This window comes from Periplaneta americana, chromosome 3, assembly GCF_040183065.1.
Source record: "Periplaneta americana isolate PAMFEO1 chromosome 3, P.americana_PAMFEO1_priV1, whole genome shotgun sequence".
Taxonomy (NCBI): Eukaryota; Metazoa; Arthropoda; class Insecta; order Blattodea; family Blattidae; genus Periplaneta; species Periplaneta americana.
The window spans coordinates 96,399,745-96,426,200 of record NC_091119.1 but is presented as its reverse complement, the minus strand read 5'-3'; the positions used below and the strand labels follow the sequence as shown (position 1 = coordinate 96,426,200).

Sequence of the window (26,456 nt, the reverse complement as noted above, 5' to 3'; positions counted from 1 at the left end):
ATCCACTTCTTTGTCATCTATGCCCCAATACCATAAGTCAGAACTTGTTGTGTGAGGACTTAACATATTTTAGTTCAATGTGTGTCTGTACTTTGGATAGTTTGAAAATTAGGTTAATTGCACCTGTAACTTTCAACAAATTTTTATATTTTTTTTTTTGTTGCCACATCTTTCTCTCCAATGAAAGACAATTTGAAATGTAAATAAATGTTTTACCCGTTAAATTATAATATTGTTAATGCATTCTTCACTTCTCTAAATGTTCTTTTCCTTTCGATGCCACAATTTTGGTTTTTAGTAGAAGACAGTGATGTTGCAAAGCGCATGAAACATAATGATAGTATATATTGTGTCACCCTTGTAACACTCACTATTTTTAACTTTTATTGTGTAAAATATTAGGACGAAAATATTGACTATCCGAACTTTTCTACAATTATTGAGAAATCGTGCATTTGTTTACACGATAAGACTGACAGGTAATAAAATACTGCTATTTTCACATTCCTTTTCGAAATATTCTCTGATAACAACAATAAACTCTTTGAGTTGTGAATCAATAGTTTTTCGACTCTTCCGTTACATTGTGATAAAATCATACTCTAAGATTTACAATACAAAACAAGCTCTAATAAAAACTGACGATTCTGCAATGTTTAGTAATGATAATGAATTGGACGGACTTACGCAATAAGAGACCAAGTGCCAAAAAACCTGTTTCGAGATATAGGCCATTGAAATAAATGTTTTTTTATAAAACATTTTATGCAAGAAGTATTATAACATTCATACTATTAAAAAAAAAAAAAAAAAAGCACAAATAATACCAAAAAAGAATAACAAATTTTTAATAAGAGACCAGTAGTTGAATTAATACTTCAAAGCAAAATAAATAAATGAATTTTACGCAACATACGAATTTTTGCTTATAAATAGCAGCAAAATTCAGATATCGCATTCTTGATTTTTTCAGAGTTAAATTAGCCTGCCATCAACAGATATGTGCAAATATCTCTTTTTTTTTTTTTTTTTTCTTTCAAATTGTCGGTTGGTCTATTATTGCGTAACTCTGTCCAATTAGTGAACTGGTTGGACTCTGAGAATATGGCAACATCCAACCACATGAAGGAGAATCGTGCCTGATCTTACAAATGCAGTAGGCAGTGTCACATTACAAATAAGATTCATGGAACTATAACCACACGAAAAACCAATTCAAAATATTCTGTAAAGCATCTCAAATGCCAATCACATAGGTTATTATACCAACACACACACACCTTTCTGGATTTACCAATGATTTTTGCTTTTAAGGATTTGTCTTTGGAAACAAAAGTAGGGCATCGGTCGAGCAAGGCACTGGAATGTGGACTGCGTAGACCAAACACTTTACCCATCACTGTACCAAGAGCAGCAGCAGTAGTGAAGCGCCGGACATCTACATTCTCTCTCTCTATGTCTTCCCTGAAAGTACACAATATGCTTATATTACAATTTAATACAAGTTAATTTGCTACATGCTTTTCGATCTCAGAGAGATGTGAGATGAAAGTGACAACTAAGACTAAACTCCAGTTATTCAGTTATACAGATGAAAATAAAAAATAATTTACTTCATAATAAAGAATTAGCATCTTCTCATTCTCACCAAATTAAACATCAGGAATATGCTTTTTGTCTTAATATACAAGAAAAGAATAACACATTCACATAACAAATTAGACACATTCGTGTATCATTTTTGACTTAGATGTACCTCAATTTCAATTTCAAATGTGAAATACATAGCTTAAGATTTAAAATAATACATTAGTCATTCTATGCTACTCGCATATTTTACATTAGACCTACACGTTTTTGTAACAAAATAACGTAAAGATTTTCATTTTCAGATGTTTCTATAGCATTTTATAAAATTTTAGAACCATTGAGCACAGCTTTAAAGCTCTAATTACCACTGTTCTCCCGCTCCCTTCCTCTAACATACTTCTATTATCTTCCAATGACATACCATAATTTAGTGTTGTTCTGGTCTATACACCCTGCGCAAGTCTGTTGTGTTGCAACAGAAATACAGATTTATACTGAACTCAATAAAGGATGAATATCATGATCTCAGGAATAAGTTCCTTGACTTTGCCAATTTGATTCAAAATTAGGTCAATAAAATATGTATTCAATATTGACAATACACATGCGAAATAAGTGATCAGTCTTAACCACACTTGAACTTTATCAATATTAATGTTTCATAAATATGAACTTCTCTCCCTCCAACGAAAACCAAATTATTTCATGCATACAAGATATCATCAATACAAAATACAAATAAGCGTAAACTAAGAATAAGTAATTCGTTGTTATATCAGTTGTCTGCAATTTTATAACTACTACGAAAATAACTAACAGATTCTAAAAAAATATTTTCGCAATCAATATGTACAGTACCAGTACTTGCATATACTTTTACTTACATGAAAAAAGCTTCATGTTAACATTCCATTACCTTCCTGTTCATAAAAACAGTTTCTTCTAAAATACAATAAAAATATTTATACAAAATTTTACGAAAGTATCCTGCAGTTTGAAATATCACACTTAATTAAAATTTTCCATTACCTAATTTTACACACACTACTACTGCATTCGGTAATTCGTCTAATTTTCCTTTTACTCGCTTACTGTAGGAAATATAACAAATATTGTAATGTTACAAATAATCGATTTCGAGATTTTGAGAGACTCATCAGTATGATGGATGGGAGAAATCTGAAATGATATTTATCAATGTCTTTTTCTTGTAAAAGTTAAACACATTTTCTTCACATTTATTACTAATGGGTGAAAATAAGCAGCATATATACATATGAACAAAGAAAGAGACTAGTGAAATGCTTTGTGTGGAGTGTGGCATTACATGGGGCAGAAACATGGACATTACAACAAAGTGAAGAGAAGCGAATAGAAGAATTTGAAATGTGAATATGGAGAAGAATGGAGCGTGTGAAATGGACAGACAGAATAAGAATCGAAGCTGTGTTGAAAAGAGTGGCTGAAGAAAGAATGATGCTGAAACTGATCAGAAAGAGAAAAAGGAAGGAATTGGTTAGGTCACTGACTGAAGGATACACTGGAAGGAATGGTGAACAGAAGAAGAGTTCGGGGCAGAAGAAGACATCAAATGATACATGAAATTAAGATATGTGGATCATATGCAGAGACTAAAATGAAGGCATAAAATAGGAAAGATTGGAGAATGCTGGTTTGCAGTGAAAGACCTGCCCTTGGGCAGAACACTTTATGTATGTATGTATGTATGTATGTATGTATGTATGTATGCATGCATGCATGCGTGTGCATGTATGTATGTATAAATATGAAAGAAATCTCAGAAATTTAATTTAAAATGAGAATACTGCAGTACAGTGAAATCCTTTGTATCCGAAAATTTCAAAACAATGGTATTTTTGAATAAGGAAAATAAAAATTAAAATACAAGCGAAAGTCAGTAAGTAAATTACAAATTGAAGTAGCGACCTACATTTTTTAATGAGGCACCTGGATCTACCACCACTAGATTGTTGTATTATCAATCACTACAATCACTGCACAAGCTAAACAAAAAAATAATCATCTAGATCAGCATTGTCAGACAGAGACTAAACGGAGCAAAGCACTCCACTATAACTTCTTGCATCCTTCAGTGTTTCCACAGACATAATAAAGTTCAAAGCATAGCTGCATCTACAGCAGGAGCACTGAAAGAATCGAGCTCAAGTTTTAGTTCCTTCTTTGACCCAAGCTGGGAGAACGTGTTTTTGTTCACAAAAGTGAAGAATAATGTACAGTGTCGAATTTTGTAAACAGTTCCTGTCACTGAAAAGACTCAATGTGAAGCATCATTACGAGAAAAAGCATCAAAATGATTACAAAAATATAGAAGGTGAGGAACGTGCTGATCTGGTAAAGCGTATGAAATTGGAAAGTGACGAAGATGAATGCAACATATTTAAACTATTTTCACTGGAGAATACTATATTACAGTATTACCTGATCTCCTTCACGAATTTAGCAAACTTAGGCAGCCTTGACACTGAATTAGCTATATTCGAAACTTCACTCTCAGTAGATATCAAAACTGTACAGTTGGACCTCATTGAACTTAAATGACATTGTCGCCTTTGTGAAATACTGAAAACAAATGCTATTGATATGGTGCAATTCTACAAAGATCTTGATAAAAAACAATTTCAGCAGTTACATAAGAATGGTGCTGAACTTATTTCTATGTTTGGTAGCACTTATGTTTGCGAGCAGGGGTTTTCTGTGTTGAAACAGATGAAAAACAAGAATAGAGAAAGATTTTCTGGTATCAATCTGAAAAACAACCTTCGAATTTGTTTGGCAAATAGCATCTCAGCTAACATAAAAATATTAGTGGACAATAGAAAATGTCAGATTTCAAGCAGTAAGCACACAATTATTGGAAAGTGAATAAACATTGATAGTTGTTTGTGAGAATTAATAGAACAATATTTCAGGTTTTATAATAAAAATAGAATTTAAGAAGTCAATTTATTTTATTTGTTCCTAATCAAATGTTTACTATTAAACTATGAATATTGGTTAAATATGTATTTTGTATTTTATTATTATTATTATTATTATTATTATTATTATTATTATTATTATTATTACTACTACTACTACTATTATTATTATTACTATTACTGTTATACTGTTATTGATATTTGAGCATCTGAAAATTTATTTGCTTAACACTGCAGTTCTGTTTAACTCCGTTTTTTAAGCTTAGATTTTTTCCTTCCTTATGTATGTTACAACCTTGGGCATAGAAGGCCAGCACTATACCAACTCGCCAGCCAGGTCGACGATCCTTTTGTAATATATAGTGTCTGATTGGTTGAATATTACATTCAATTTCTAGGGCATAATCTTAAGGCTGAGTTTTGAATAACAGAAATTTTTTTAGATGAGTTGCTGATGCTCCTCCCCATATTTCACATCCATAGGTCAATTTTTATCGTATATAAGCATTATAAAACAGACGCATTGTCGTGATATTTGATCCCCATTTCCTATTAGCTATGATCTTCAAGAGATTTAATCGTGGTAGACACTGCGAAGCAACATTGGTTAAATGCGTTTTTCATAAAAGTTTTTCATCAAAAATTAATCCTAGGATCTTAGGAGTTGGATTGTACTGAATTTCTTGATTATTCAAATAAATGTGAGGTTTATAGTTTTATAGGCTATATCTTCTTGCGAAGATAGTATATTCAGTTTTTGATTGTGAGATAGATAGACTCCATTTGGATGCCCAATTACTGATATTATTTACAGCTGTTTGTGTAACTCTTAATGATTCGTTCGGATCTTTGTTTGTAGCCCATATTGTAACATCATCTGCATAGATACTTATTTTTACCTCAGGTAGAACAACATCAGGTAAGTCACGTAACATTATATTAAATAAATTTGGGCTTAAAACAGAACCTTGAGGTATACCACCTGTAATTTTTTTGTATAAAGATAAATGATTATTTACTGAGGTTTGAATTGTTCGTTCATTAAGAAACGAATTTATAAATCTTAGCATTCTGCCTTTGATACCAAGTTTCACAGATTGTAATAAAATGGATCTGTGTGGAGTATTATCAAAAGCGGCTTCAAAGTCTATCATTACAGCTAATGTGGTCTTCTTTTCTGTGAAACCTTTATAAATTTCTTGAGCAAAATATAATAGAGCTTCAGTTGTGCCACATGATGGTCTAAAGCCAAACTGATATGGGCTTAAAAAATTGATAAGACTAAACTGGAGCTAGTAACGTACTAACATAAAATACTTGATTGATATCTCAATAATTGTCAATTTCCAGATCCATGTTTATATAACTTTTTTTATCCTCTACGTGTGTGGAATCCAACCCTGAAATTTTCTGTAAAGCTGTGCAGTATATACAGTGAGTTGACGATATCACAAAATGCTGATGTTATGTCCCTCTTTCGAGTGCACAAATAGACTACTATGTGAATAATACATACTTTCTTGCCTGCTCGACAAATGATGGAACAGTTAATTCACGACCTCAACCCCTTTTTGAGAAAATCAGTTATGCAATCTAGGTAGATTTGGGAAAAGCACTTGCAAGATGGAGGTATCTCTGTACAAATGTACCAATTATGTCTTTAATCTATAAAACAGTTTTCCAGTTAACTGACAAATTCGGTACTGGCTTTGTCCCTTAGTTAGATACAAGGCACTCTACTGTAAATAATCGATTTCGAGATTTTCGGAGAAATACTTATTAGCATTCCTGAAATTGGTGGACAGGGGAAATCTGAAGTGATATTTATCAGTGCCTTTTCCTTCATAAAAAATTAAACACATTTGTTTACATTCATTACTAATGGGCCAAAATAAGCAGCATATATGAATATGAAATGCCAGAAATTTCACTTAAAATGAAAGTAGTGCACTATATTTGAAACTCTTTGACATAAAAATTTAGAATAGTGATTTATTCTAAAACAGCACAAACTGTTCTCTTCTCCATTCTTTCCTTCCACTTAAAGAGATTGTGCAGGATAAAATAGTTCAGATATTTCTGAAACAGTGTTAAAAAAAAACATAAGCGTAAAGGAGAAAGTTGTTTCAAGTAGTCCAGAGTGACTATTTCAAGGACATAAGTGTCCCTTCCCTCCCAAATCCAGTTCATAACAGGTATACTGCGGTATTTCTCAGTTCATGAGAGGTATGGTGGAGTATTTCTCATTTCACATAACATAAAGGTCATGCACACAGAGAACCATTTGTATGGTGATTTCTTTAAACTTTAATACGATACTTAAGGTAGCAATGCTTATGATTTGTGAACAGAAGGAATAAGTTAAAATGTGGTCATGATGTTAAATTACAGAACTTCCAAAATGAAATGAGTAAAATGCATAATGAAAAATAACAGCATTTACTTTCATAATATGAGAGTTAAGTGCTTTATTGCCAAGAACTCAGCATTACTTAAGAACAATCTTCATAGGATAAATGAATTCATAACACATGATTCACGTAGTGTCTGTGTAGTGAGGCATGGCAGTAGGATACTTACAAGTATGACTCCATCTTGGGCATGAGAATGGACTCCACTATCTTCATTTCTTTATTCTTGTCGTGAATGCTTTCATCCAACTGAGCTTCTGGGGGTCCGAAAATAGTTCCCAGTCCTGCTGTTCTCTTTTGCTGAAAGTCTGCGAGTTGTTCATTCAGTTCTTCCTTTGCCTTTAACCGAGCTTTGAAAAATATCTGCAAAACAAGGACATAGTCTGAAACACAGCTAACACCTCAGCAGTATGCACTAGTAGCAAATTAAATGCATGCTCGCTTCCTATCTAAACAGTCAATAACACTGATACCTTTAAATACAGCCTGTCCATTAATGAAATTCAGATATTCCCTATTCTTGTAATGTTGTAAGAAACAAATTCATTCCTTAGCATGGCAGTTCTTTTTTTAATAAACAAGTTTCAAAACAATATCTTGAAGGTCACCAAATCTGGAAGTGAACAAACTAATGAATCAATCAATGAAGAAAGAAGGGAAACTAAATAAGCTACGTGATTCTGCATACTCGCTAGAGTTTCTGGGCCATATCTTAACATCAATTTGAGCTCTATATTTGAAATCCACTCGTCTCACTCTGTTTACACCATTCCATTTATGGGAAAGAAAAACCGAAAAGTGGACGTAATAGTAGATGTTTAGGGGGAAAAGGGAAGGAGCAAAGCCAGTCAACAGTAATAGAATGGGTACCAAATCAATCAGCTCATTTATATCAGCTCTAATAAATTTGGTTCTTCATAGAAAGAAAACATTAATATTAATATCACAGGTAACTTATCTGTAATTAAGTTTGGGAATGGTTAGAGATTTATGATTATAAGAAAGATTGGGGTGGGCATAACTGCTACCCTCGTACTTACAAGTGAATGCATTGGTTATTGGTGGCATCGTCCTTAATGCTAAGCAGACCATGATAAACAAATCCAATCCCATCAGATTACCCGGAATTGAGATAGGAGAGAGAGGTGTTTGTAAGGTTGGCTATGTGAGAGATTGGGTTAGGCATGATTGTTACCTTTTTACCCTCATTCTGATGACTGAGCACATGTATCTGATATCATTATCCTTAATGTTGAATGTCAAGCAAGCCAAACTTTTCAAGCATTACAATTTTTATCCAAATAAACCAAATCATATTTTGATCGATAAGCAGAATCTAAGTCCAGCTACATCAATCTCTTCAGAATTGGAGGAAGGAGGTGTCTGGAAGCCTAGCTATGTGAAAGATAGGATGGGAAGGGGAGATTCACGATTGTTAACCTCGTTCTGACAATTTAGCACATCAGTCTCGGGGAATAACATTCTTAATGCTGAATATCAACCTATCCACATACTGAGTAAAGTCCTGTCATTCTCCCGGAGAGGGAAATGGCATGCACACACATGTGTATTATATTGCATAAACGGAGTTTGAGGAACTTAGCTGACACAGAATATCAGACAAAGACCTTCAATATCCTAAGTCTAGTTACTTAACCTAACATTGGAAGTCATCAATCTTCTTAATTTATCCAGCTGTTTGCTGACAACATAAAGTCCACTATAGTCCACTGTAGTCTATTCAGTTGTTTTTCACGAGAAATGAGGGGTATTTTGATCGGTGTTCATTATAGATGCCTGTTGCTAGTAGCCAGAGTTGGGGTGTAGTCAATATATACTGCAGGGCTGTATCTTCTGCAACTGGTACTGATGAATTTAATTTACTTCTTTTGTGGTTTATAGATGGACAGTATAGAAGAATGAACAGCAATACTCCCTCGTGGGTACTCATCCTGTCGTGATGAGGGAGCTTAAACTTGTTGTTTAAGCTAACAAGTAACAAAGTGGTACCCACAGAAGCTGCATTAACACCAACATAGTCCCAGTATATTTTTCACTGCTTATGATACAGGGAATCCCTCAGTGTAAAATTCTCCGGAGGTAAAATAGTTCCTCAATCAGATCTCTGGGTAGGGACTGCACTGAGAGATGCCAAGAATCATACTAAAGTACTTATTTGAAACCTTGGAAATCATAAAATTAAAAAATAATGAACACTATCTTTACTTCACTATCATCATTCATGAAATTTTGTTTCATTATTATATTATACTGAAAAACCAATATACCTTATAACAACTGGTGCAGTTCATCAGTTGCCAATTTTCTTGAAGTGAGTGGACCAATCTATGACAGCAGTTCAAATAACCAAATCACTCTAGCATCAGTTTCCAAAAAAAAAAAACAGATTTGAGTTCAAATCTAGGCAAGTCCAATTAGAATATTGGGGATAAATTTTCGCTGGGTACTCCAGTTTCTTCAGTCAGCATATCATAATTCCTTCAATGATAATGGTGATAGCAATAATGATGATGAAATAATAATAATAATAATAATAATAATAATAATAATAATAATAATAATAATAATAATAATAATAATAATAATAATAATAATATCATCATCATTCTTAGTACAATGCAGATTCACTTTCACAAGATAACTTCGACATAATACTCGTACTTCTAGAGTGGAATGTTTCAGTCAGTAACATGGCATACGTTTAACAGGAGCAAAAGTATAGAAATAACTTATCAAAGCACTAAATACAGCACTACTATTGCTTCTTACTAAAACTGTATGAATAAACATTTATTTTTTTCAGTACTAGTGCAAAATTCATTGATGACTATGATCTTCTATTTAATGCAATTTAATCTCATCTTTTAAGCATACATATTAACCAGAGTCGAGAAATGGATACCTTAATATTATCCACAAAATTAATGTGTAACTTTCCAATAGTAAACACATTTCAGGAATTATAAAACAACTATTATTGAAAATGTTTGTTATGAGAACATCAGTAGAAATTAAAATAGTGGATGTAACGGAATTCTGGTAGACCCCAGATACCTTCTTCACTCATTAATATATATATATATATATATATATATATATATATATATATATATATATATATATATATATATATATATATACACATTTATGAAATTTGGGAACAAAATACATAAAACCGTGGATTTTTAGTAAAATATCCATTTCCGATTTAAGCGGAAATCACCCCAACCCCCTCAGTTTAAATGAAAGGCCCTGCATATTTTTTCACATGACATTATAATAATAATAATAATAATAATAATAATAATAATAATAATAATAATAATAATAATAATAATAATAAAGCGCACAAATTGTGCATAAATGAAAGTCACTTGGATTGAACAAAGTTAATGACTGATAGCTGCCGATTCCCACAGACTAGGATATGGTATCTATCACATGTCTTGTTACATAGGACACACACACAGTTGTCGTCCGGTTCGTGGAAACACTGAATTCTGCATATCTTGTGGTGGTATCCATGAACCGCCAGCAATGTCACGAAGTGGCGGAGCTTCTGGTTCGTGTTTGTTCAGGTCCGGTTTATCATGGCCTCCATTGTGTAGAAATCCTCCCAGATGTCTTCCCTCTTCCTTATCCTCTCGTCTAGTGCTTTCTTCCAGTTGGAAGTGGAGGGCAGATCGAGTTTTGTTCTGAGTTCTTCTATCAAGAAGGTCTCGTGGGCGAGCACGTACACCAGCCTGGATAGAGTGTGTTTTGATACTCCTAGTGCAGTCTTCAAGAAGCGAGCCTTGACGTTCTCTAGGGTATGGAGGTCTTTCGTGCACAGTTTGTCCCACGTTAGATCTAGTCCATATGTAAGTATGGGGACTATCTTGGTGTGGAAGATGATCATCGCTGTTTTGAGAGATAGCTTGGTTAGTTCTCTGATGTCATGAATGGCTTTTGTGGCTGCTGTAGCTCTTTGCTTGGTGTGTACCCTGACATTATTATCTGTAGAATCTGAATTCAATGCTGCATCACAGCAGCAGCAAAGACTCTAGTGCACACGAGCTACCTCGCAAAGTGTAGTGCTACCCATAAAGACTGTTTATGTATCCTGTGCCGAGAAAATGGTGAAATGAGTGTACTGAGCAAGGCTTGAACAATTGTGGCAGAGTGCCGTGCATGTCTTAGTTTAGGAAAAACTTCATTGTAAAGAATCTCAATAAATAAATTGTGTCCCATATAATGCTTCACTTACAGTTACCCTGAAAAAGAATGAGACGATTCTTGGTCGTCGGAAGTTAAAGTTCTACAGCGCAGTTCACTCGATATCGACGTAACGATACATAACATGACAAATAGTACAAGAATTGTTACAAGGACCACAACAAGGACAAGGACCAGAATAAGGATCACCAAGAAGACTGCCATTTAAGGCCAGGATTTCACAACATAGCTCAAGTCACAAAATATCATTGCTTCACTGTACCGAATGGCAAATGCCTGCTAAGGGATCTACATTCTGGACTGCTGCTGTCACTGTCTTGTCTCGTTAGCTCATATAGTAGCGTGTCGGTTCCACTATATAACCGAAACGTCTCGTGTTCGATACTGGGTAAAACTTTTTTTTATTGAGGTGTAATTAATTTGTTCAGAGTTCCTCGACTGTCTAATTTGTCGAAAAATATGGAATAATTTATGCCCAATTTCTGGGTCTTACAAGTGGGCTGAACCTCGTCAAAAAAAAAATAAATCTTACTTGGAAGTTAAAAGTATTCTTCCTCAAACAAAAATCATAAGAAACAAAAAGAGACCTGTTAACTTAAAATCTTGTCCACATGCCATCAGCTTCTATTACAGCTCTAAGTCGATCCGGCATGGATGTCACGAGATTGTGGAATAAGTTCTGATCCCCAGCGAGATCTTCCCAGGTGTCAACAACTTGATCCCACAATTCGTCTCGATTTCGAGGGCGTCGGTGGGCATAGGTGGCTATCCTTCTCTTTTGCAATTCCGCCCATAAATTTTCGATGACATTCAAATCAGGTAACTTCGGAGGCCAATTAATGATTTCGATCTCGGGTCTCCTTTGAAACCATCTTTGAATGCTTGAAGCATAGTGCACGGGATGGTTATCCTGCTGGAACAGCAATGTTCCTTCGGGAAAACGTTCTTGGGCGGAGGGACATTTTCCAGAATGTGCTCGTAAGTTCCCTCATTAAACCAGCCATCGATGCGTTCTATAATGCCAGGTCCATCTTAAGACATCCACCCCTAACACAATATGCTAAAGCGCCCCGATCTTTCACGTCGGTGCACATAGCGCTGGTCGTGTCGGAGACCATCCTCATGATAGACACGGACAGGACCTTCGTAATCACTCGAGATGGTTGTTTCGTCGGAGAAAATTACATTTCTCCAATCGAAATCCACTCGATTGGTAGTGAAGGCAAGATGGTCGACAGCTTGTGCTTCCCCCAATATTTCCATTTGCGCAGCCCTCCGGCTCCTAATACAGCGGTTCCTCAACCTGCTGATCAGTCTGTGAAGAGCCGGGAAAGTTAGATGCTGCTCTTATTTCGTTAGCAGTCAGAAAGGGGTCCTGTCGAACTGTCTCGAATAAGAGAGCATCCTCTTCCAATGAAGAAATCCGCGAACGCCCAGGAATAGGGCGATTTTCGACCTTCCCTAAATTTTGGTCACGATGAACCCACCTCGCGGCTGTACTTCCAGGAACACCGACCAAACGGCCAGCAGATCTAGCCCCATATCCAGCCTCAACTAGAGCTATAACTCGCTGTCTCATGTCACGTCGGTTCGCCATTATGATGAGAAATGAGGGATGACAATAATACTTTAGTTTAGACAATGACTATTTAACGTGATATAGAATTATTGAAATAACAGGCATCTTGCATAGTAAGAGTTAATAAACCAACCCTAAATTAAATAACTAAATAACAGGAAGTCCAATTGTTGCGAAAATAATCAAATTAAATCTAATTACATTATGTAAACAAACCCCAAGTTATGACACCACATTGCTACAGCTAAATTGTAGTTATTAACATTAGCATTGAATAGGTCCGTGGTTGTGCGTTGCACGACAAAACCATCATCGAAAGTTCGAATCTTGCGGAGGAATGTAACTTCTTGCTTTTTATAATGTAAATCAGACTTCTAACTACAATCATTCATATTTCTTAGATTATTTATTACTATTTATAGCCAACATTGAATTTGTAAAGAAAAGACTTTAGAAATCTCATATGGAATTTGTGATCTGTAGTGACATAAACATAGATTATCTCTCGGAACTTTTCCGTAAAAGTAAATTAAATTCACTCCTTGAAACTGGAAACCTTAGTCGTAGACTCATTTTCCCACAGCATACAAGGTGAAGTAGCACAGCCATTGATAAATGTTTGTACACAGAATTAGACTGAATTCCTATTCAACAGAACCTACAGTATAATCAATGGTTTGTCTGAACATGATAAACAAATCCTAAGTGTTTCCAGTGTTACTGAACAATTTCAAAATATTAATTTAAAAACTAAGAAAGGATCGTAAATGCTGTATCTAGTCATTATTCACATTTATGTCTACAAAATGAATCTTGGAAAAACATATATGATACTGGTACTACTGATATTAAGAGTAAATATAGTGAATTTTTCACTTAATTTCATAATCACTTCAGTGGATGTTCTCCACTCAATGTTGTGAAAAAATTCAAAAGTAAAAACATGTAGATAATGCAGGGACTTCAAAATCTCATGTATTAAAAAGAAGAATCTATATGTAATGTGTTGCAATGTAATGATCCTCATGTTCTTAAATACTGCAAGAAGTACAGTGTAATTTATCAAAAATTATGAAAGAGGGAAACAGAATATATTTGAATAGAAAAGTACAAAATTCAGATAATACAATTAAACCTATTCGGAATATTATTAAATTTGAACTTGTATATATCCTAAGAAAGAAAATATTTTTTCATTAAAACCAATGATTATAAAGTAGAGGATCCCAAATCTATTGCAAATTCTTTTAACGTATTATAGTATATGGTACAGAAATATTATTGACAACTTAAACATTAAAGATTTTGCAAAAGATACTGCAATTGGTTACTTAACAGATGCATTTAATAATTAGTATTAATATATGTAATTAGTCAATAACTGCAACAGTGCTTTTTCATTCAATCATAACATGAATAAAATTGAATGCACATTAAATTAAACACTGTTGCAAACACGTAGATAAAATAGTTAAAATTAACTGAAGGGGTGAGAATGAAATAATCCAAAGCCATACTTTTAACAAAAATTGTTTTGTGCGAGTGCATTTCTTACACATATGGGAAAGCTATTAATAAAATATTGTAATAATTACTCAACAAATGACTTAGCCTAAGGACTCTAAACCTTTGTAAAAGTTTGTCTATTATTACATATATTTTTTAATTTCATTTTAATTGTTAGTTTTTAATATATATGCATTTACATTGTATATGTGTGTGTAAATGCATTCATTAGATTAACGTTTATAATATTATAACTTGTAATTTTGTATTGTTTGTGATCATTAACACTTAATCTCAGGACTTTGTAAATCTCTATTTCAACGTTACTTAGCTATTTCAACGTTATTTAGACAAAAAAAAATCGTTGTGTAGACTAAGAATCGAACTCGCACTCTTCTACACAACACGCAGAAGTCTTACCATCTGAGCTATTGAAATGACATGAAAGCATTCCTTTCTGTGCGGAGTGTCGATCTAGTCATGAAGGTCCATTGTCGATGTAACTACACGATTTATGTACATATTTATCTTTTATTTACGTAATATTATCATATTTCTTGCAGTTTTTGAAGTGAATTTCAGAACGATGCTAGTAACAAACCAAATAGCCTGAATTTAAGTAACTCAGTATTCGTTATCTTGTGTATCGGTGCTCTGGTCTCCGATCATGCGCAGTGTCTTACATATGAGACTTAGGAATATTCAATCGTCTCATCCTTTTCCAGGGAAACTGTACATGCTACACATACAATTTTTCAATTTTTGTATGTGTGCGTAAAAAAAGAAATACACATTTTTTTAAATAAATTCTGAAATATATTTTACAAATACATATGACTTGCATAGCTTGTTTCTAAATTAAATTTAGAGGACGTGCTGCACAATTTTAACATGAATATGGACAAAAAAAGAATGAAGCTATTGTATGACTTGAGCTTTCCCGGCGTTTGATATAGAATAACTCTTCTCGGGTTCTCAGCCAGGTGAGTTGGAGATTAGCTTCCAAGCTTTTGATGGCTAGCTCTGCCATCTTCTTCAGGGATGAAGTGATGTGGGACCATGTCTAGCCGGTATATATACAATAGTAGGGCTTCCCGCTGCAGGCCAATCAGGAGCTAGTTCCTAGTCCCAACCGCCAGGCGCATTCTGGTTGGTGGACATGGCAGCCAATCAGGAGCTACTTGCTGGTCCCGACTGTCTGCCGTGTGCTGGTTGTCTAAGCATATTGATGGCAGGTTTCCATGCTCTACTCAGCTGTAGACTCCCGTCTCTGTTGAAATTATTGCCACCTATACTCCCATCGCTCTAATTTCCGGCAGCCAATCGCGTTGCAGGTCAGCTACATTTAAATGTGTGCGTCTTGTGATTCGCTGATTCATTTCTTAAGGCACGATAAATACTTAATATAATCGCCCGCCATTTTAGCTCTTTTGTTAGCGTTCGCAGAAAGCACACGAAGACGTTATTTGCCGCTCAATTATTTGCTGAATTACAGTGTGTTTGATTTATTATCATAGGAGCTACAACATGATAATGTTTAACGGTGTGGCAAATAGATTCCTCGTATGGTAGCTCGGCAACGTAAGAACAAAAATGGCGAACGATACTACCTACCTAGACTTTAAAGAGCCTTCACTTTCTAAGACGTAAGCAAAGAGGCGGAGTCACGCCGGAAATAACAGCGTCAGGACTATAGCTGGATTTCGATGGCTTCCTTGATAACCAAGTCCCATCGAAATCCAGCTAGGTGGCAATAATTTCAACAGAGACGGGGGTCTACAGCTGAGTACAGCATGGAAACCTCCATCAATGCGCTTAGACAACCAGCACATGGCAGACAGTCGGGACGTGCAAGTAGCTCCTGATTGGCTGCCGCGTCCACCAACCAGAAAATGCCTGGCGGTCAGGACTAGGAGCTAGCTCCTGATTGGCCCGCAGCGGGAAGCCCTACTTTTGCATATATACCGGCTAGACATGGTCCCACATCACTTCATCCCTGAAGAAGATGGCAGAGCTAGCCGTCGAAAGCTTGGAAGCTAATCTCCAACTCACCTGGCTAAGAACCCGAGAAGAGTTATTCTAATGAAGCTATTTCCTGTATTCCAGTATTATAAAAATTTGTCTGACACTGAAAAAAAAAAATTAAACGTGAATTTCTACATAACAATGATGACCGTATTATTGTGTACAATATAACAGCAAATTATATGAGTAGATGTGAAGAACTATGAAATAAAAACAATTGCGTGTTTCAATGTGTCAAGTATTGAAAAAAATTATTTAGAAGTCCGCCATCTGTCACTGAGAATGTCTCATATCCAGAAATTATTTTCGCATAAGAGAAAATGTAAATCTGTCGGATAATTTTAAACTGCCCATTAAAGTTTCCCACAGCTCCAATTGCATATAAAATATGTAGGCCTATATGTGAACAGCTATTTCTACTTCACACAAATGACAAGAAATAAAAATATAATAATTCCAAAATTTGACTGTTCAGTAAGCAATGTAATCATATGAATGGCGCACTATGACAGTGCGTACTCACCCTCCTGAGAAATTCTTCTTTCTCAGAGTCCTTGAGCAGAACATCATCGATCTCTCTTGCAACATTCTCGTCTACATTATTTAGCCTCAGTGGCTGAAAAGAAAGAACACTTTGAATATATATGACGAGAAACAAGTTTCGAATGATCAGAGAAAATCTGGTCGGTAAACAAAAAGCTTTGCATCAGAAATTGTCGTGAAATATACATGTCTTAAAATTTAAAATAAGTATTACTACTACTGCACAGTTGATGGAATTATTTACATTTTATGCCCAAAATAATTATAGCAATAACACCGCCTATTAATTTCATGGAAATTCAGAAATAGCAATTAAATTAAATATGTGTGAGAGAGAGAGAGAGAGAGAGAGAGAGAGAGAGTGTGTGTACGTGGGTATGTGCATGTGCATATACATACATCCAAACCACAGTTATTGAAATTCTTTTCATCAACTTCCAAATAATTTTCACACAGTTCATGGCCACTGTGCCACAATGTGTTCTATGAAAGCTGCATCAGAGCAATTATTCTGTAAATGACGTAATTTGAAGAGTAAAAACCAGAGTTCAAGAGTATGGAACTGTGTCATTCTCACACAAGTTTTCTCATACATTATGAATTCTTCTCATACATAGTTCCTGCAAGAATTTTGTTATGTAGCTTCAAATCCCGGCCAGATTGTTGATTTTCAATGACAATGGTCAACCAAGACCTTTCTGCAATTCTATTAGTCTGACAGAGTTTAATTCAATAACAAACGGGGCACATGTAAGGCAAAATATATTACTCCAATGATAGAATGACGCCTAATATTTGAATTTTTTAATACTGTTCCCACTTTTAGATACACAAAATTAATTTACGATGGAAGAGCTTATCTTCAATTTTTTTCCAAAGAAGAAATTTGGATTTTCTTGAAAAATTGTAAATTATGTTTTATTTAACGACGTTTGCAATCTCCGAGCAACGTCACTGGTGTGTCAAAATTTTGTCCCGCAAGAGTTCAACATGCCAGTAAATCTACTGACATAAGGCTGTCGCATTCAAGCACACTTAAATGCCATCGACCTAGGCCACGATTGAACCTGTAACCTCAGGTACAGAAAGCACTATATGGACTGCGCCACCCAGCCGACGATTTTCTTTTCTTTTTTTTTTTTTTTTCTTACCGTATTTTGAACTATTTTTCCTGAAAAATCCTCCACAATTTGTCAGGTTTAAACATGCAATACTTGGTCCAGAAGCAAGAATAGCAACCATTACATTATCGAAGACAGTCCTTCAAAATTTCATACAAATGAACAGCAAGAATATATTCCTTATACACATTTCTGTTTCGATATACGAAAATTAAAATCATCTTATATTAACTTTTCCTACAGTAAAAATATTAGTAGCAACTCACTGCTCCCGGAACTAGAAAGCTCGAATGAATCTCATATGCCCACTTCTTCATTTCCTTGGCATTGCCTTCTTTGTACAGATCTGTGACTAAGTAGAACAACTGAAACCAAAAGAAAGCGCATGTTAAGTAACACAAAAACAGATGATTTCAAGTTACATTATCAATGAAATATATGCATACCAGGCTTGAAGGATCGCTGTTTGAGATGACATAGTTCATGAACACTGCCAGGTGTGCGTTGTGCTCCCACAGCTTGGATAGACTTTTGAATGGCCCATGGTCTTCCAGCTGTCCCTGCAACTCAGTGATTTAAGGAATTATAATATCAGATAATTGTTATACAACATGGAAGTCTAGTTACTCTGGTCACTATCATTATTCAGTTTTTACTTTTTTAACCGAAATAGAGAATTTAATATAAAATTACATGTTAGTGATATAAATAATCTGTGGCGCTACAGCCCATGAAGGGCCTATACTGACCAGCCGGCTGCCGGCCTCACGCCCACATTCCGAAGCAGAGGTGGACGATCATCCAACCAGAATGGAGGTATCGTGTGGTTGACACGATACCTCCAGCCGTTATAGCTGGTATTCGCAACCGGATTTCGCTACCTATCGTAGCTCCCCAAGTACATCACGATGCTGGATTAGTGATACAGAAACTTAAATAATGTAAGTCTTCTAAATTCTTTATATGTATTGAAACAAATGGGTTTGCCACATTGTCTCTCCATCTGTCTATGCATGGTTCCTTCTGATACTTGTCTTCTTATTTGAAAGTCATATTTTGCTCATTATTTGTTACGGTATCTACAACTTCATCATGAAAGATGTGAACATAACACAACAATTTTATTACTTACTTACTATGGCTTTTAGAGAACCCAGAGGTTCACTCCGCCCTCACATAAGTCCGATATCTGCCCCTATCCTGAGCAAGATTAATCCAGTCCCTACCATCATATCCAATCTCCCTCAAATCCATTTTAACATTATCCTCCCATCTATGTCTCAGCCTCCTCAAAGGTCTTTTTCCATCTGGCTTCCCAACTAACAATGCATTTCTGGATTCGCTCATACATGCTACATGCCCTGTCCACCTCAGACGTCTGGATTTAATGTTCCTAATTATGTCAGGTGAAGAATGCAATGCAATTTTATTTTATTATTATATATATTATTTATATTTATACTACGCATAATGTGCAGTATCAGTACTGTACTTCATTTTTTTGTAGATATATCTATTTCTTTTTATCTTTCTATTTATGTTTTTATTTCACGTTATTTTTTATTGTTTTCTTTCCTATTTCTTTACTGCTTTCTTTCTCCTTGTTATTGTATTATTGTATTACATTTTTGTTTTGTTTATTATATTTTGTTTGTTGTAATGTATTGTGAAATTATTGTATGTAACTACTATAGTAACTGGAGTCTAGCTCTGTTGTAACACATATTTAAAACAAACAAATTTTTACCTGAACGATAATAGCACACTTCTGCAGGAACCAAATCGAGGCAAGTGCAGAGTAATGGTCTAACACCAATACTTTTCAGTAGACTTGTGAGTGGATAGAATATCAAATCAGTTATACTGCCCTAACTACTTCACGAGTTAACAGATAATTCGATTCCCTTACATGCAATTTCAGATTCCCCTGTACTCACCACTTCCTGATCTGACATCTCGTCTTCTTCCATAGAGATGATGGACTGTTGCTGCATGGTTGCAGTGTTCGCATGCAGTGGCGATACATCTGGTGAAACAGCATCACCAGGTCCCTGTTCCATACAATCATCACGAGGCATAAGTCCTAGCATCACATTAAGATTAAGATCTCCTGTTTCTTAATCTCAGCATCCATAAAGGTAATAAATAGACTTTGGAAAAAAAACACTCAATTCTCATTTGAAAGATGACTTGATATGCTTAGAATCTTTCTAGTAGTTCTGATATAAAATAAAATGTACTTAGCAAAAAAAAATTGTGGGAACTTAGTTTGAATCATCATAATTTTGCACATTATGGATTGTGAAGCACAATATTTGTTGATAATTCATACATGCTTTGTAAAGCACTTGAGTCCTCTACATTGCTTAATGTTTATCCCATCTGACGTAGTCATGCATGACGTAAAACTACAGTGACTCACTCTAAACAAATCTTCATTGCCTCCTTATTGATGGATCAGCTATGCAACATTACTGGATGGGACAGTTGGAATGAGACAACTAAATGACACAGAAGTACCCCAGCTGTTGTTCTACTTCAAGAAGGCAGGACAATGAGATATGTGGCAATGACCTCAGGTTGTCTTCATCCATCATTTGCAGGCTTTGGTGTCGTTAAAGAGCGACAGGATTTTATGTCAGATGCAGTGGACAGGCCGCAAACGAAAAATTACTGAATAACAGGACAGATTTGTAGTGGTGTCTGCACTATGCTGACCTATTAGTACTGCAAGGGATCCAGGAAACAACCTTAGAAGAACCTCCAGTATATGCATGTGTGTTCTGATAATACACAATTGACTACAAGAGCACAGTGTATGATGCAGAAGACCTACTCAAGTACCTCGACGCTCTAGGGAACACTGTACAACCCATCTTGCGTTTACTAGAAACCACTGCTGATGGCAGCTTAGACACTGGCGACAGTTTTACTGATGAGTTCCAGTTTCATCTAACTGGGTCTAATGGCCGTTTATGCATGTGGAGATTAGGACTACAATTTAGCCGAAGTTATCTACAAAAGTGGACAGGTATGGTTGTGGATCTGTCATGGTGTGGGTAGGCATCATGATTGATAGTCGTACGGATCTTGTTCTGATAACTGGCCTTTGAGTGCTCAAGAATAGGTCTACACCGCAAATATCGTAGATGACCATGTAGTTTCTATTGATATTGATGTAGAACCTGATTTCTTGCTCATGCATGATAATGCGTGAGTTCATACTACACAAGTCACTTCAAACCATCTCCATGACTTGCAAATCTCTGTCACTGAGGGGTCAGCAATAAGCCCACACCTCAACCCACTGAAGCATAATGCAGAGAAGGAATCAGGGGCGAATGATTGTCCACAAGCACTGTGAGACTTCTCTGAAGAAGTGTTTGAAGAACGGGAGAATATCCCACAGAAAGTCATCAGACTGTACTTACGCAGCGTGCTATGCAGGTGTGAGGCTGTGACTCAAGCTAGGAGATCCAACAACATATCAAAGAACAGCAGCGCCATAAAACAGTAAAGTTAAGCAAGTTTTTAATGTCTGGACTGAGAAATTTTCAGTTTGATTTTGGTAGTTCATCAGTTTTTGTTAATAATTATGTTTGATGTAAAGTTAATATGGATATATGTACAGTATGTTTCCTTTTAGTAAAACAAAACATATAGCTTCTTTCCTAATTGGTTTTTCTTTCGTATATCCTTACTTCGAAATCCTACAAGACTTGAAAACTTGTTCTCTTAATTCTTTTGCTAAGTGTATTTTGACTTTCTCCAGAATAGATCATCTATACACCCTTTTAGTTAGTTGCTTTATCGACTCACTAACTTGAGTATCAGAATTACTTATGAAAAAGTGTATACGACAAAATTTTCATTTGTACTTTTTTATGGAAATATGAAGGAAAAAACGAATGTGAGAAAAACATATAACTGAAATGACATTTAATAATATTTGAAATAGTATTTGAAGACTATGCATATGGAAAAAATGAATTAAGTCAATTTCGTAAAATTTTCACAAGAGAAATTTAGAACTTGACAGTTGAGCCATTTCTGAGTCTGTAATACAATACTCAAATTTATAACACATATTCTTGAAGAATGTTAGATTATTTGTAGAAAATCTTAGCTGCTTACAGCCAAAGCTGCTGATATATTACATTTCAAACTTCAGTCTAGAAACTTTTACTTGCTCTTTCCATATCATCTTCATTTAATAACATGTGATTATTTTATTTATTAATGTCAGTTATTTTACACTGCCTGCTTCTAAGGAATAAACCATGCCTAAAAATTATGATAACTCTTCCATAATTTGTTCAGTTACATCATAGTGTTACAAAATACTCCACTGTTTCTAATGCCACAACAGAATCATTACAAATTTCAAAGTGGACTGCATCTTAACAATGAGCATGTATTGTATTTTCACAGCAAACCTAATTTCGAGCAAAACTTATTTAGAATGCATAAATAACGTTCTATATCTCCTGGGGTTTAAAATGTGATCATATAAATGTAAAAAACGTATAAATGAAATAAATTAATGTGGACAGTATAGAAATTTTGTCAGGACTTCAGACAAAAATGTGTAAGTGTGAAATATATAATAAAAGAAGTTGTTTTACTGTAGAAATACAAAAAGATATAAGTGTGAAATGTAGCTACTCGTATAAAAGAAGTTGTTTTATTATACAATGTACAGCTATCAAAAGAAAAAGTGGCCGCTCTCCTGAAACAAAGTTCCCTTCGGGTATCTTCGCTACAATTCGGAGACAGGCGATGTTACATATTGTTGGACCACGTTGCCTGATATCTACAGTTATAATTGAAGTATACTGTGTGTTATTCGATAGCATAATGGTAGCGTTAAGGCCTCTTATTCATGAGGTCCTGCGTTCGACTACAACCTGGTGCTTTTTATGTCCTTTTTTGTTCTGTTTTTGAGAGAGACAAACTATACATAATGGCTCCTTTCTCTTTTATGATTATTTTAGTAATTAACATCAGGTTCATTAATATATTATGCCATGACTTCATCATTATCATTATGATATTGTGGCTGCAAATGGAAAGAAAAAAGATTTTATTCTCAATAAAATATCTTTCGTGGCATAAACATAACAAATTTACTGGCGTCGGCCTTAAAACATTCAAACAATTAAGCGTTCAAAAAACAAAACAAAAAGCCACAATTCAATATTTAGTCTATCTTCCTCTTATCTCGATCATCTTGCAGTCGAGTGGGCATGGAATTGACTAGTCTTTGCAAATAGCGACTGTTCTTAGACACGATATTCCAGGAATTCTGAACATACACACATAAATGTTCTGTCCATGGGCAGGTCTTTCATTGCAAACACAGCAATCTCCAATCTTTCCTATTTTCTGCCTTCCTCTTAGTCTCCGCATATGATCCACATATCCTAATGTCGTCTATTATTCTTTTCAACCAGAGACCCAACCAATTCCTTTTTCTCTTTCTAATCAGTTTCAGCATCATTCTTTCTTCACTCACCTTTTCAAACACAATTTTATTTCTTATTCTGTCTGTCCACTTCACACGCACCGTTCTTCTCCACATCCACATTTCAAACGCTTCAATTCGTTTCTCTTCATTTCGTCGTAATGTCCATGTTCTTTCCCCATACAATGCCACACTCCACACAAAGCACTTCACTAGTCTCTTCCTTAGTTCTTTTTCCAGAGGTCCGCAGAAGATCCTTCTTCTTCTATTAAAAGCTTCCTTTGTTCATGTTTGCAGTTTTCTTGGGAAGGATAGGCCTAAATGCGGTAACATCCCATTGCTTTCCGCACACCACTATCTCTTTCGCATCTTATTAAATTCCAGGGGGCCCAAGCGTGGAGATGAGGAGAGTGGATTTGACTAATTGGGCTCTCCGGACTTCACCGAAAGTCACGGCAAGGGTTAAATATTAATTCTATCAGGATGTTTGACCCAGTCAGAGACCGGGAAATATCAATTAGCCTTTGCCCCCCGCATCCTGGACTAGCTTCTACGAATCATCAGAAAATCTTAGAGTGTGATTGGGCCAATTTTTCCGAAAATGTTTCCACACTTTTGCTCTCGTAGCTCAGCGGACGAACGTCGGAATTTAGATGTCAACGTCTCAGGTTCAATTCCTCGTTACTCCTTTTCATTTTATTGTGGTTCAAGATAGTATAATGTAATAATACAAAAAGAAAAACTAATACTAGTATTATGCAACTGGATTTTTCCAAACCTAATATTAAATTTATGTTATTTATATCGCTAAAGAACGATTACAATATAAATAACTTGAATATTATTTATATAGTATCACTAAAGAACGATAACAGAATATAAATGATAAATATCGGTTTGTTTAATTAATATATTGCGAAAGAACAATAACAATATAAATAACTTGAATATTGTTTTATAATGCTAATGAAGGAAAACAGAATATAAATGATAACTTGAATATTATTTAAATCGCTAAAGAACGATAACAATATAAAAAACGTATATATTATTCATATCGGAATTTCACAGATTTATTACAGATGTATTTAAGAAATTGTAGAAGAATAGTAATTAGTAACAGTGTCCTATTTATTCCTCTTGGAGCCAAATTTGTAACTTTTAAAAGTGTGGTTACTATGTTGAAGTGTATGTGTTGTAACGGATGCTTGATTTGTTATGTATGTGAGTCAGTTATGGGATGCTTGATGTCGTCGCAATGTCGTAATTATAGTTTGATTGTGTTTGTGTGACTATTGTGTATTAATTTATGATGTATGGTACGGAAATCTGCATATTTGTGTTATAGAAGTGTTACGTATGTGTGTTGTTAATGTTTTTGTATGTTTCAAATTGATACTTGATATTTGTTTTGCAATCGCAATGCCTAATTTACGGATTGTTTATGATTTGTTTACATCGCGTAAGCTAATTTAATTTTCTTTTCCATTTCTCTTTATGCTTATCTTTTTTGTGTATAAAACTATAGTCCTAACATACATATGTAAAATAGGGCTAACCCCCATTGGAGATACAATAATAATTATTATTCATATCGTTATAATACGATAACAGAATACAAATGATGACCTGAATTTTATTCATATCTCTAAAGAACGATAACGAAATATAAATAACGTGATATCCATAAAGAACGATAACTGGATATAAATGATAATTTGAATATCATTTACATTGCTAAAGAACGAGTAAAAAATAAAATGAAAACTTGAAGAAGGCCCGAACCCACGACCTTTGAATCATTAAACAAGCACTCTACCGCTGGTCTACGAGGCGCAGATATGGAACACTTTCATAGTTCCGGAACTGCTTGTACAAGCACATGCATCGTGTAACATCGCGGCGACCCGAAGTGGACTTTGAAAATATTCGCTGTTCACGAGTGCGGCCACTTTTTTTTTTTTTTGACAGCTGTACAGACCTCCTCTCCATGAGTGTTTTGGTCCTCTTCAGTCTGGGGAACTGTTTCCAGGCCTTCACTATTCGCTGCACTACTGCTTCCATATGGAGGAGGTGGTGTGCCTGGCGGGGTAACTCTTGGAGAATCAACATCCCACGTCCCTCCTCCTTTCACACGTTTTGGACCAAACGATAAATCTGACATTGATTCTGAAGCAATTAAGCGTTTTGAAGCTGAAAATAAAACAACACTTTATTATACAATGTTCACAAATGACACGAAATATATATTTAACCATCTCATACTTAGGGCTTAAATGGAGTGATTAATTCTGAAAAGATGTTCGAAAGTATTCACGATTACCAGAAATTACGTACATCTCAAAGAGAACATACATTCGCCATGTAGCCTAGTAACTACCAAAGACAAACTTCAGTGATCGGGCTGCATGAAATTCTAGATGGAATTGAGATCTACAGTCTTTAAGTCCTTTTTGTGAAAACCAGGTATTCATAATATTATTATTCCTCTAATATTTGCATTGCCCTTGGTGTGTATGGACTGAGTGTTTGTGTGTTGTCCATAGCTTTAAGTCAGATTGAGACAGATGTAAGTGTTAGGAAAGGACTGGTGCACCCTACTACTAACATCCACTGTGAATATCCCCTTTAAGGGATCGCTTGGGACCCAATGAACTTACATCATCACCATCCAAGCAACAATGACAGTATCTTTGAGATAACTGATGTATATGACATACTACACAGTGCTATGAGAAAGTACAATTGTCTGCTACATCTCTTAAGTACAAGCTTCTTGCGAGTCATTGTAGCTGGATTATTACATCTGATAAATACAAACATGTAAGCCAGTGAAGCTGGATTGCTGTATCTGTTAAGGTACGGTCACACGTCGCTACTTTTGCTGCGCAACTTTTGTACTGCAGCTGCAAAAGTTGCGTGTCGTGTTCACACATAAGCCAAAAGTAGCGTGCTGCAGAAGTTGCAACTGGAGGTTGTGAGTCTCTTCACACACACAAGGTGCTACTTCTGCAGCCGAGG

General features: G+C 35.2%; 1 protein-coding gene across 10 annotated transcripts in view; it reads right to left on the bottom strand.

Annotated features, from left to right (window-relative positions):
* Window positions 1-26,456, bottom strand: part of RhoGEF2 (Rho guanine nucleotide exchange factor 2) — a 453,695-nt gene that overhangs the window by 246,210 nt on the left and 181,029 nt on the right. For all 10 annotated transcript variants that reach the window (XM_069821024.1, XM_069821026.1, XM_069821030.1 and 7 more), the window contains 7 exons: window positions 25,417-25,628; window positions 19,909-20,022; window positions 18,418-18,531; window positions 18,238-18,336; window positions 16,831-16,923; window positions 7,131-7,324; window positions 1,281-1,464 (listed from right to left, as the gene is read on the bottom strand). In XM_069821024.1, coding sequence (XP_069677125.1) covers window positions 1,281-1,464; window positions 7,131-7,324; window positions 16,831-16,923; window positions 18,238-18,336; window positions 18,418-18,531; window positions 19,909-20,022; window positions 25,417-25,628 — 1,010 coding nt within the window. The remainder of the gene's footprint in view (window positions 1-1,280; window positions 1,465-7,130; window positions 7,325-16,830; window positions 16,924-18,237; window positions 18,337-18,417; window positions 18,532-19,908; window positions 20,023-25,416; window positions 25,629-26,456) is intronic.